Source organism: Psittacula echo, assembly GCF_963264785.1.
Source record: "Psittacula echo genome assembly, chromosome: 21".
Classification (NCBI taxonomy): domain Eukaryota; kingdom Metazoa; phylum Chordata; class Aves; order Psittaciformes; family Psittacidae; genus Psittacula; species Psittacula echo.
In genome coordinates, this window is record NC_137757.1 from 4,783,611 (window position 1) to 4,796,632 (window position 13,022).

At 51.2% G+C, this 13,022-nt stretch overlaps 1 protein-coding gene across 15 annotated transcripts in view; it reads right to left on the reverse strand.

Annotated features, from left to right (window-relative positions):
- Nucleotides 1–13,022, reverse strand: part of EPB41 (erythrocyte membrane protein band 4.1) — a 90,639-nt gene that overhangs the window by 44,548 nt on the left and 33,069 nt on the right. For 14 of the 15 annotated variants that reach the window (XM_080632163.1, XM_080632155.1, XM_080632154.1 and 11 more), the window contains exons 2-3: nucleotides 3,398–3,866; nucleotides 693–923 (exon numbers count right to left, since the gene is read on the reverse strand). In XM_080632163.1, the coding sequence (XP_080488289.1) occupies nucleotides 693–923; nucleotides 3,398–3,859 (693 nt within the window). In that variant the 5' untranslated portion in view covers nucleotides 3,860–3,866. The remainder of the gene's footprint in view (nucleotides 1–692; nucleotides 924–3,397; nucleotides 3,867–13,022) is intronic. The other variant, XM_080632157.1, reaches the window with a different exon arrangement.

Below are 13,022 nucleotides of genomic sequence, written 5' to 3' on the forward strand. Positions count from 1 at the left end.
CTTGAATGGGAAGAAGTGGATTATTAATATTCCAGACAAGTATTTTCATAGTGAAATGGGGATTTCTGCTGGCTTCTTATTGCCCTGGCAGCAAGCCAGCCCTGTGAGAGAATGCACGAAATAAAGCAGAAGAAAAGCTCTCAGATGAAGGGGTTTGCAGTAAGTCACCATAATCACTTTAAATTGTTTACTGCAAACATATTCAAGTGAAGGCTAAACACTGCACGTTGTTCTGCATATCCAGGCTCCTGGAGTTATGTCAGCCAGCAGCCTGATAAGCAAAGGTACCTTGGGTGAACAGAAAAGCACAACTCAAGCTGTCAACCCATTTCATTCCAAGGGAAGGGGCAAAAGGTATTTAGACAAGCCCAACCTAACACAAAAACCTCAACTCTAGTCTGGGATACAAATGAAAGGTGAACAGCAAGTAAGGTAATGTCCCTCCCTTTACACAGCAAGGCACCCTGGAAATGGTGGAATAATGAAAACAAGATTCCTGGGCACTAGAGAGTTTTACACCACTAACCAAGTTGTTCCAGCTTACAGCAAGATTGTTCTGCAGTAAAGCCTGTCATGTAATTCACTGGCAGCAAATTAGGCTCTTATTAAATCATGTTTGTGGTGACTTTTCCAGGGAAGGAGAAAGGAGAGGGAAAAGAGGAGAAGTAGAAACAAGCTCCTAAAGTACTTACATCCACGGCACACTCAAAAAGGGTGTCATCCAGCAAGACGACTTTGCAGTACATGTTTCTGTGTCTTTTTACTGCTTTCTGGGCAGCTTTCAAATCCTTGTCTGCTTTGGGCTCCGGAGTCTCTCGCTTGGCCTCTGGCTTGGTGCCCTCTTCCTTCCCTTCCCCTCCTTCCTTGCTCCCAAGGTCTCTGGGGTCCAGGTCCTGGTCGTCCCTCCTCTCCTCCTGTGCAGGCTGAAACCCCACATCACGCAAGTTGCAAATGAGAAGCGTCAATCCAAAAGAACATCACACGAAATAAGCATTGTAAAGGTGCACGACAGGGCTGGGATCTCACCCCACAATGAGTTATCTGACTTCAATGTGTGAGCTGGGACCTGGGGCAGCAGCTTGGCTGGGCAACTGAATGCTATTAATTTTTAAAGCTTTTCAAGTCATTCTCAAGTCTTCACTTAATAAAGGATGTAATAAAACAGAAAAAGGGCTTGATTAGAGGAACCAAGGCAGATTACACCACGCAAATCTTAACAGCAGCACCTTTTGGCCAGCTCTTCCCTGTGAGGGTGCTGAGGCACTGGCACAGGGTGCCCAGAGAAGCTGTGGCTGCCCCATCCCTGGCAGTGTTCAAGGCCAGGTTGGACACAGGGGCTTGGAGCAAGCTGCTCCAGTGGAAGGGGTCCCTGCCCGTGGCAGGGGTTGGAGCTGGAGGAGCTTTAAGGTCCCTTCCAACCCAAACCATTCTATGATTCTATGATCTGAGCTGACTGAGCAGCTCTGTGCTGCCAAAAAGGGAAGGCAGCCTTCGTACCACCCTCCCTTTGCCTAACAAAGCATATTGTGAGTCAGTTTAATTCGCTAAAATAGCAGCAAGAGCTGCAGTTTGGGGGCAGGAGGAGGAAGGAAGCTGCTTGGGGTTTTTTCACTGCCATTTCAGCAGGTTAAATGAGTTCACAGCACCTCTGACAAGTGCTGGAAGTGACTCGCTGCAGCAGGAGCACGCAGCCGTGGCACAGCAAGAGCAGAACTCTGCCTTTACAGCCCATCACATCTCATGAAATCAAACCCAGGCACAACTGTACCGAGGTATTTAAAACCTAAATAATGGTCACAAGCTGCTGACTTCTGTTCCAGCAGGGCTGGGACAATCGGGAGCAGGGAATCAGTCAAAGCCACTGTAATGCCCCTTGGTCAGCATTAATCAAACAGGCAGCACCTCTCAAATGCTGTCACAGCACAAATATCTGCCGAGTGTCACGGTTCAAAAGCCACTGACGTTGAGCTGAAATAAGAGCTGAAAGGAAAAGCACCAATGCTTCATCTGAAGCAAACAGCCCGCGGTGAAGGAAGGCCGTGGTGCACACTCCTATGTGCTCCGAAGTGGAAAATCCAAGTTTAAGAGAGAAAGAAATGAGGCATTTCCTCTTAAAACACAATTCTGGGCTGATATTGCCTGAAAATCTCCAGCTCCTCTCCACTGTGCTAATACCACCCAAGCCAGAGGTACAAAACACGAGCAGAGATCAGCACATGGCTTTCCCAGGCTCGGAGATTTGGGCAAAGAAAAAGGTGTTACCTGTTACCTCCCCTCCAGCTTTGTCATTTTAAGGAGGTGGATTTACAGCTACAGTTGGCAGTGCTCTAACTTCTCCCATATTGCTCCAGAGCTTGCAGATACAGCTGGACGTGGCTCTGGGCAACCTGGTCTAGTGAAAGATGTCCCTGCTCATTGCAGGGGGTTGGATGAATGAGCTTGGAAGGTCCCTTCCAACCCAAACTGCTCCATGATTCCGTGTAAGACCTCTCTGGAGCCTGTTCAAAACGTGAGGGTAAATCCTGCAGATTTCACCACCAAGGGGCCATGACTCCAGCAACACAGAGGTTGGCTGGGTTGCAAGAAACCCCCGTGTGAGGAGAAGGGACACCCACCTTTCTTCACCTCCACAGATCCACACTAAGTAACAGCAGAGCTGAAACTACCTCTGGAGTAAGAGAGGATATGCAATACCTCCAGATCAATAAGTAGCTGCACTTTGTGTCTCCCTCTGGGTGGCTCTGCCTCAGTTTCTATCATGCTTTAAAACCTTACACAGAAATGCGCCTGGCTGTAAAGAGCAGCCATCAGACAGCTCCAAGGAGCTGGGCTCAGCCCACGTGCTCTGCAGAAACCCCTGTCTACATGATGCATAAGCAGAAAACAGGTGTATTTGGCAGGCTCAGCACCATCCTGGATTGCACAGATGACCAAGACATCATCCCCACCATGCTTGTAGTCCTTGAATATGGAAAAACCCTCTCCTAAATCCACATCCTCTTGCAATCTCCCCTCATGCCACAGACCTACCTTTCCCCTGCACCACCAAGGACACCCCAGTGAGCAAGCTCTGTCATGAATTATGAACTTGAACCTTAGCTCTGATGTGACCTCCCATCCCTCAGCAGAGCAGAATCAGCACGGGGCATTGTAAGCTCTGCTGTGAAGTGTGAGCACAATTTCAGGAGCAGGTACTTTGCAGGACAGTCTGACACACGAATGCAAGAGTGGGAAGCATATGATGCAATGCAGGGAGCTCACAAGAGCCTTTCTAGCACCACATGAGCTTTTATGACCAAGGTTTCCATCCTAGGATACCAAGTTTTTATAGTTTTGGCTAAAAAGACACATTTTCCAGCACAGCAGGGAGCACAGCATACGGAGCACGGTGTTTTACCTGTGTTTCTGCACTGCTTAAGGAATGGAGATCTAGTGATGGATCGGTTTTGAGCTCAGGCTCAGGAGCTGCAATTGGGGCTTTCACCAGGATGTCTTCATCAGGGCTGGCTCCTAACGCGGGGTCTTTCTGGTCACCTCCTGCCTCTTTAGGAGCATCACTGTCTTTGTCCTCTTCGGACACCTGAGACTTGGGCCTCCTGAGAAAGGATGAGAAGAGGCGGGAGAGGCCGCGGCCCTCGGAGGTGCGGCGCTCCTTCTTGCCCTGCTCCTCGGGTGCGGGAGTGCCGCCGTTGGAGGCCTTCTGCTTCAGCCCCAGCACAGGCTGTCCCTCCGATGTCTGCCGAGCCCCTTCCTCTAGGGCAGCCTCTTGCTTCTGTGTTTCAGCAGCTCCTTCCTCCTCCTTGCCTTGCTGCTGCTCCGAATTGTCAGCCTCCGCCGCTGGGCTCTTCTCTGTTGTCATGATGATGCTGTAAGAGAGGTGCAAATGTCTCAGTCAAGAGCTTTCTCCTATTAGATCTGCATGAAGCTATTCAAACCAAGCCATGAGCACAGACACACCATGTTCACCATTCTCACCCCCCTGTCCTGCCACCTACAGCCTACAAAGTCATTTAAGAGCAAAACCACTCTTTTTTGCTAAGGTTTGCTTTGGTAGAAACATCTCTATTGACGTCTGACCATGCATGTTCCACCACGTGGACAACTGACTCCAGACTGTTCCATGTCCTGGCACCAGCTCTGCTGCCTGATGAGAGCCAATGACTGAAAATGGGAACAAGATGAGGGAAGGGGAGATGGCTGAAGGCCTGGCTCCACAGGGCTGCCCTGAGGTCCTGTCTTCCTCCACGTCACCGTTCCCCTCTGGCAGTGCAGGCAGTATGAGCAGAGCAGATGAGGACATGCACACAACGAGGCAACCTTCCTCCTAATACACCCTGCCAAAACCCCTGATGGCCTATGGTGTCAGTGTCCTTCACCACTGCAGCTGGAAGGAGGAATTTGCAGGGCTGGAGCTGGGTGGGCTCTAAGGTCCCTTCCAACCCAAACCAGGCTGGGATTCTATGATGGGATTCTAGGATCTCTGCCTTGCGCACTGGGATAACGTAACATGAAAAGGCTCCGAACCATCTCCATAACAGGGAGCAGGTTTCCTCAGAGCTCTTAAGCTGATGCAATGTTTATCTCAACTTTAGCCTGGGCTGTTGACACAAAAAGATGGAAATCACATGAGAAGGGTATTTCGGGTATAAAGAGGACCTACAATAATCATGCTTTAGAGCTGACAGGACTAACCTTCATGTGTGGCATCACACAGCTCTACAGCAATAAAGTGCCACTGCTTACACAGCAAACAGCGCCTAATCCAACACATGCCTTTGAATCCCCCAGCCCGAGCCCCGGCAAGCAATTGCTCAAAGCACACTGAAAAGTAAGAACCATTTCAAGGTATCACCCTCCTCTATCACTGCATTCAGCTCGGATCTAACTCCTCCCCATTGCCAAACCACCAGAGTGCCTGAAAGAGAAAAGTCCTTTGAGCTTTCCAAAGTACTCCTCCCTTGGGTTTAAGGCAAAAGCTTAACATTACTCCTAATGCTGTGGTTAAAACAAAGCAGCATTGGAGACCTTCACTCCAGTTCTTTCTCCAGCAACAGAAACTTCCTGATTTATGAGGTTTAGATCTTGCTTTTTCTCTTTTTTGCAAGTGGCGCTTCTGGAAAAGCAGGAATGGAAACCCATGGGCTCTGTGCTCCCAGCGGAGTGATCCGGAGCTGGGTCACATTTGGGACTGGCTGTCTGAACCCTTTGGAACCTCTTCACTTGGACTGAGCCCCACCAGCCAGCTCTGGGGACGAGCGCAGGGCCCATTTCAGCCTGCTCTCCTCTCCTGCAGGAGCCAGGACTACAGCATCACACCCTACTGACAACCCTCCACATCCAGCTCTCCAAAACCTCCTAGAGCTGCTAGCAGGCAGTGCAAGGAATGACAAATCCTCATCGCCCTGAGCCCGTGGCACAGGACAGAGTCCCCATGGCCAACTCCCAGGACAAAGCTCCTGAGAGCAGGATGGATGCGTTGCAAAACTGTCCCACTATGAACACCCAACAGCAGCAAGCTCCCTTCTGCACCAGCTGCCACAGCAGCCTGCTTTGCACTGCTCTGTAGCTGCTTTGTAGCTGCTCCCCACTGTGTTTGTTTTGAATCAATACATTTGTAGGAACCGTTATCCGAACACACATTGCTTTGCTGAAGGCAGCATGGAGGCTGGTGGGATGACGACTGCTGAAGAGCAGCTCTTCCCAGCCGCAGTAAACAGGAGGGACAGTCCACAGCCACAAACAAACGCTTCCTCTGGACGTCATTTTCTCTCTTTAAATCCCAACAATTCCAGAACAAGGGATGTTTACTTGGTTAGGCTTCAAAGCTGCAGTCACGGACCTTTCTCAGTGCAGGCCTATGGCTCTCACCAGCGATGAGCAAACATCTCCACGTCGTCCCTCCATCCCCCAGGAACAACTGCACAGCTTGGCCAGACCCCTGGGCAGGACTGGGGCTGCAGAGATGGGCACACAGGAGCCCTTCCCTTCCCATTAAACATCTCATAGCAGCAGTTACCTGCCAGCACCAATAACTCCCTGGGTGCAGCAAACCTCTTGCTGCAAGACCCAAGCGTGCTTCTCCGATGCAGCTGGTTCTCTCCCTTTGGAATGGCTTTCCCCAAGCTCTCAACCAAACCCAGAGTTCTGCAGGCAACGCACATAACCAAGAGGATGGAGCATCTAAAACCAAAGAGCATCTTTGCTGCGTGAGCAGCAGGTTGAGGGAGGGGATCCTGCCCCTCTGCTCTGCTCTTGTGAGACCCCACTTGGAGAAGGCACTGCCACAGCCACACCACAAGCAGGTTTTTACTTAAACCCTGTTTTATTCCATCCCTATCCCACAGGGCAGCTCTGCAGAGCCTGCGGGAGCCTTGGGAGCAACCTGGATGATGCTGGAGGAGGATGCTCTGCTCTTGCAGGAGGACCCAAACAGTGCTGCTCACTTCTGCTCTGAGCTGCCAGGTAGGAAATGCTGGGTTTGGGAGTTCTGCCTGGTAGAGGATGAGGGTTTGATGCCAGACAGCCTGTAAGAGGCAGCTCTTCACAAGTCGAGTGCAGAGAAGGCGTTTGACACCACGGCGATAACCAAATCACAGCAGAACTCGGCTATGATCCCACATGGAGATCACAGGCAAAGAATCCCATCGGAAAAGAGCTCAAGCACGTATTTATATTTAATCATTGTCAAGTTTAAGAACATCCTACTCCGGATAAGAAGAACTTAGCAACAGGAAGCAAGCTGAAGGTAATTAAACACACCCAGAGCAGCCTGTGTGGAGAAGACAAACGGGCTTCATCCCCCTTCCCCTGCATCACAGCACACCCCGAGGAGGACCCGGACCTCCTGGTGTCGCACAGCACCACTGGGAAGGTCAGGAGGGAGCCCCATGTCTCTTCTTCAAAGGCAACTCTGAACACCCAACATCAAAGCAAACTGCTGCAAGGGCATCTTATGAACCTGGCACACCCCCCAGCCATCCAAATATCCTGAGACCTCCCCTCAATCACAGCAATTCACTCCTGCTTCAGCCCAAGAGCAGGGCTGTGCAGAGCACACATTATTCTAGTCTAGTCTAGTCTAGTCTATTCTACTAATATCACACCCTGTTTTCTGCATCAAAATCCTCTCAACAATACAAACTTGAGGCTTAAAAGGAGCACAAGGGCTCAATGCTCCTCCTGTTCCAAACACCCATGGTTCAATCACAGCATCCCAGACTGGTTTGGGTTGGAAGGCACCTTAAAGCTCATCCAGTTCCAAACCCCTGCCTGTGGCAGGGGTACCTTCCACTAGAGCAGCTTGCTCCAAGCCCCTCCAGCCTGGCACTGAGAAGTCAAACCATCCTCCTTTTCCAGCCTGCACAACAGTTCATCTACAACCCAGGTTTTAAAGCAGCTCAACAGATCCCTGGAGCTGTCAAGAAAGCCATCAAGCCTGGAGGGTGCCAAATTACTCACTGTGCACATGCTCCTGGAAGGTTGTCATTAAGTGATGGTGTGTTAGCTCTCTGGAAACAAGGATGCTGCTCATTTGGGTTGTTTCATGACAAGTTACAGAGGCTCAAAGAAACACTAATATTTAGATTCGTGTCTATCACTGTCTCCTACCTGTCAGCATGCTCCAGTCTCTCTTATTAAGGCACACAAATAACTGCAGTCATAGGAAAATCTTACTTATCCCTGTTTCCAAGCCTGGAAAAACAACGCATGGCTCATGCCATAGCTTTATTCTCAGTGCTTTAGGCTTTCGGGGTGAGAAGAAAAAGGACTTTCCTGTGGGCAGGTTCATTTCTCGGAAGCACAAACCGTTGCACAGCAATGCCCAGCGCCAGATAATGGTGATCACACTGCTGGAACAAACTGTCTTGACCTTCCTACCCAAAACCACGGCTTCACTGAACACAGCTGCTCCAGCCAGGGCTGGGGACAATGAGAGAGAGAAATCCTGCTCAAAACAGGCAAAAATCAAACAATTACAGCAAGCATGAGGGTATTTTTAACAGAAACGCATTCCTTCCCATTTCATAACAGTGTGAAAGTGCAGAATTCCCCAGGGAAGCTCTGGAACAGGGAGCACAGGCTGGCAGCTCAGTTGGCTCAAGGCATGGTGTGTGTGCAACAGACCTGCGTCTGTGTATGGGAGGGGAGGAAACTGCAGCTGCCACGAGCGGGACTCACGCTGTGTACGTTCGCGCTACGCATCCTACACATGCTCGTAACTACAGCTAGAAATACACAGCAGAGAGCTGCTTGGTTGGGGTGGTTTCACACCAAATAAGAGCTCCAAATGCAATAAGCCTCTCTATAAGGAATTTAAACAGCTTTCAAAGGCTGTAAAGCACCAGACGCTTTCAAGATGTACTTGATACCTTTTGTAAGAGGAATAATAAGGGCTGGAGTTTTATAACCCCTGTTAGAATTAACATGCCTCATCTTTTTGTGCTGGTTCTTTGGGTCCTGAACAAAAGGGATGCTGTTGCTCAGGCAGCAATGCTGGAGGCTAACAGGAGCCTTCAGGGGGAAAATAACCCCCCCCCCAGCACAAAACAGATGGCACATTACAACCGCCCGGATTTAATTCTCAGCAGCCCTCGTGATGTGCTGCGTGTCGGCAGCACCGTGCCCCTCGTTCATCTCCTGCTATCGTGGAGCTTTCCTATTGAAATGAGGGCAAAAAATAGTCGCTCACCATCTGCTGAAAGCAAAGCATTTATGGCAAATTGAAGACTGGGCTTATAAAATGACCTGACTAAATGGAGCAGTAAGTGCATTACAACCGAAGGGAGGCAGGGAGCTCCTCCCCTCTATCCTCAGAAATCCTCCTGGATGCTACAGAATTCCTAAGGCAGGCTTTGCTCAGTGGTAAGGTGCTGAAATTCGTATTAAAGCATGTGCTTGTCACCGGAGCCTTGTCCACAGCAACGGGTTTGGAAAGGCTGCCCATGTGGGACCTGTTAAGAAACCTCACTTGAACCTGGAGCTGCTGGACCCAGAACAGCCCCATAGGGCAGACGCATGCACCGGGTTGCCAGCACAGCAAAGCTGCTCATAGATGATCCCTCCTCATGTTGCAAGGCAGGAGCAAAGCAGTTATTTCCTGACTGCTGCTGCTGAACCCAGGACAGAAGACCAAGAAAACTGTTGGTTTAATACCAGCGTTGCTTCCTGCTCCTTAGTGAGCAGCAGAAGCACTCTCAGGGCTCCTCTTCAACAGAGGTGCGAGCAGGAATGACAGAGTCTTGCCTCGAATGCACGGCTCTGAAGCAGCTTTCCCTCTGCACCACCAAGCCCCCAAACAACCCAACCACAGCAAATCCCCATGGAGGAAAGAGCAGGCGGCAGTCACACCAAAGGCCTCCTCTGCAGAAGGAGCCCCTATCTGCGGAAGGAGGGAGGGAGGGACCGCAGGCGCCGTCCCCACCCGCGGGCACTGGGGAGCTGTCAGTGCAGTCAGCAGATAGCAGAGAGCATCCTGGGGCTCCTTGCCACGGAGACAAGGGAGCACGGGCAGCCCGGCACCATGGCACCCACAGGCACCAGCAATCTGTGCCAACAGGAGCAGTGGGGACGGTGCAGCCCATGTGCTTGTGAGAGCACTGCGAGTGAGCAGCTCCATCAGGAGAGAGCAGAGCCAAGGACATCATCCCAGTGGGTCATTCCATCACAGCCACTCCTGACTGCATGCTGAAGGAATACTCAGGGTGTATTGGTGACAACGACAGCAAAACAGAGGTGATCCAACCAGCCCCATGCCTCTCCCTCCAGCAGCACACTACTTCCTACAGCAACAGTTCAACAGAAAGAAGCAATAGATCCCCATCAACTCAATAGGATTTTCTGCCATGCATTATTCATGAGGCTTTTTTTTCTATCCCTGCCTGAACACAGATGTGTTTACTCACACTGTGCCTCATTTACACTCAAGGTTTACCATAACAGGGCTCATTTTCCTTCCTTCCAGTTTTTCAAGCACAAGGGGTGAAGTGCTTTTTGCTTCTGTCGTTTTCCCTTTGGTTGTTTCCAACCAGAGCTATAATTAGAACCCCAGAGGGACCTGCAGGCTCCTTTGATGAAGAGCTGCCTGCGAGATAAATACCCCCCCATGCACACACAAACAGAGGCACCTGCCAAGTACATCCCGCTGCAGCTCCGAGAGCCAGAAACATGCTGGATGATGAAAGCTCTGACCAGGCTCCATCGTCTGCTGCTGTTCTGCAGCGGGCACCAATGGCTCTGCTCACTGGCATGGGCTCTGCATGGAACCAGCAGGGTTGGAAGGGAGCTCTGGAGATCATCGTGTCCAACCCCTGCCATGGCAGGGCCACCTGGAGCAGGGCACACAGGAACGTGTTCACGGTGGGGTTCGAATGTCTCCAAAGAGACTCCACAAGCCCCCTGTGCAGCCTGTGCCAGTGCTCTGACAGCCTCAATAGAAAGAAGTTCTACCTCATGTTGAGGTGAAACTTGCTGTGTGTTAGTTTATGGCCATTGCTCCTCATCTTGTTGCTGGGCACCGCTGGAAAGAGTCTGGCACCATCCCCCTGGCACCACCTTTGAGCTATTGATCTGCATTGATGGGATCCCCTCTCAGGCTGCTCTTCTCCGACCAACCAGGCCCAGCTCCCGCAATCTCTGCTCATGGGAGAGATGCTCCAGACCCCTGAGCATCCCTGTGGCCTCCGCTGGACCCTCTCCAGCAACAACTTGTCTTTCTTGTACTAAGAAGCCCGAAACTGTACACAAGGGGCACAAAACTGGACACCTTCTCCTCTGCTGTGTGTTAGGGACATGGCTTTGAACAGTTTGATTTGTAGTTCTAGGGCTGCAATACAATTTGCATTCACCAAGTGCCTCAAATCCATCAGCCACACCCCGGTACAACACCCAGATTCATTAAAAATAACCTCTTGCACCAGTTATTTTTACCTTCTTAGGCACACGATAACTGAACAACATTTAAACTAAAGGCACCGCTTACAAGCAGGGCTGGCTTGTGTCACGTTAGGCTCGCCCTAACCAAACCCAGAGGGTGACACGGCTGTGACCTCCCAGAGGCTGCACCCCAGGCAGGGGATGGAAACCCTCCCATGCCCACCAGGAACAGAAACCAAAGGGAGGAAATGAAGCAGCAGTGAAGCATCTCCTGCACTCAGCAGTCAACCATGCACAACCCATTGAGCAGCTCAGCCCCGTCACCTCCCCAAGAGCTGCTCCTTTCAGTTCCAGATGCGGCCGCAGCAAGCCCAAGCCCAAGCCCCAGCCCAAGCCGGCCCCGCAGCCGCTGTCACCAGTCTGTGTGTTTGCTTTTTCCAGCCAGCAGTGAAATGAGGCAGCTTTAGTTTTTAATCCCCTTAATTAGGGGTGTGCAGCCGTCTTCATTCCTTAATTACACCCATTGACACATCTGATGCAACGCATTTACAAACGCCCATTTGCACTGAGATGGCTTTGAATCAAACTCCTGTCTTTGCCACACTGCCAGCGGGGAGAAGGCATATCCTGGCATTCCAGATGCTTCAATAGGACACACTCAAGGCTTGGAAATGGGATTTTCATTAAATAATCACCTGTTCCTATGAGGATTTAAGCACGAGGTGACTGCAGCACTGAGAAACCACCCACAGTCTGCTTGAAGCAGCAGCTACTGGAAGTTTGCAACTAAAATGTTACTATTTCAGGCAATATTCTCAGTAAGGACTAGAGGAGGCCATGGGGATGCTGCGAGGGCTGGAGCAGCTCTGCTCTGGAGCCAGGCTGAGAGAGCTGGGCTGGGGCAGCCTGGAGAAGAGAAGGCTCCTGAAGGGGAGACCTCAGAGCAGCTCCAGTGCCTAAAGGGGCTGCAGGAAACCTGGAGAGGGGCTTGGGACAAGGGCCTGTAGGGACAGACCAAGGGGAATGGCTTTAACCTGCCAGAGGGGAGACTGAGATGAGCTCTTAGGCAGAAGCTCTTCCCTGTGAGGGTGCTGAGGCGCTGGCCCAGGGTGCCCAGAGAAGCTGTGGCTGCCCCATCCCTGGCAGTGTTCAAGGCCAGGTTGGACACAGGGGCTTGGAGCAAGCTGCTCCAGTGGAAGGGGTCCCTGCCCGTGGCAGGGGTTGGAGCTGGAGGAGCTTTAAGGTCCCTTCCAACCCAAAGCAGTCTGGGATTCTATGATTCTGTATTACCAGGCAGCACCTGCATCTCCCCACTGCCGCACTCTGCAGGCAGAGCCTGTCACAGCACAACACTCCAGAGCCATCAGGTGTCCCCACATATCCCTGCCTGGGCAAGGAGCCTGCAAAGCTTACAACAAAATCCTCCCAACCCAAACCAGTCTGAGATCCCACGCTTTCAGTACCTAACCCAGTTACTTTGGTACATCCTCACTCGGTGGGTCGGTTCAAGGCAGACAACATCACACCACTACAGTATCTCAGCTGTTAGGAATCCCTTTGATCCTTTGGGAGAGCAAATACCCAGTGAGCACTTTATTACCACCACTTCTGCTGCTGAACCAAACTAATTACGCCAACACCTTCTGCCTGCCCATGGAGCCATTACAGCTTATCCCAAGGGATGTCTGCTCACTCTTCATTTGAATTACTACATGGGCCCCCCAGCCTAACGCTCTAATCGCTCCCCAGGACACGGCAGCTGAGCTCCATGTGCATCCTGGCCTCTCAGCAACAGCAAAGAGCAACCAGGATATTAAATATCATCGAGGGGGAAGGAGAATATAGATTTAGATAATGGGAAGGATGATTCTATGGCATTGTGAGGGGGCTTAGCACTGCTGGAGACCCAAAGCATCCTTGCTGGTCCCTGCATCACCTCTGCTCAGCTCCTGCCCCAAGCCTCCTTCTCAGGGTCGCTGTGATCCTTTGCATGCAGGAAATGTGCACAAATATTGCTTTCTTCAAGCTACAGAAAGGAAAAAGGAAGCAGCATTCACTCTCAGTACCTGAAGGAGGGGAGCAGAAACTCCCTTTGCACCACATCACAGGGGCTGTTTGCTCCAACTTTCGGTGCTGCCTTCCTTTCTGCG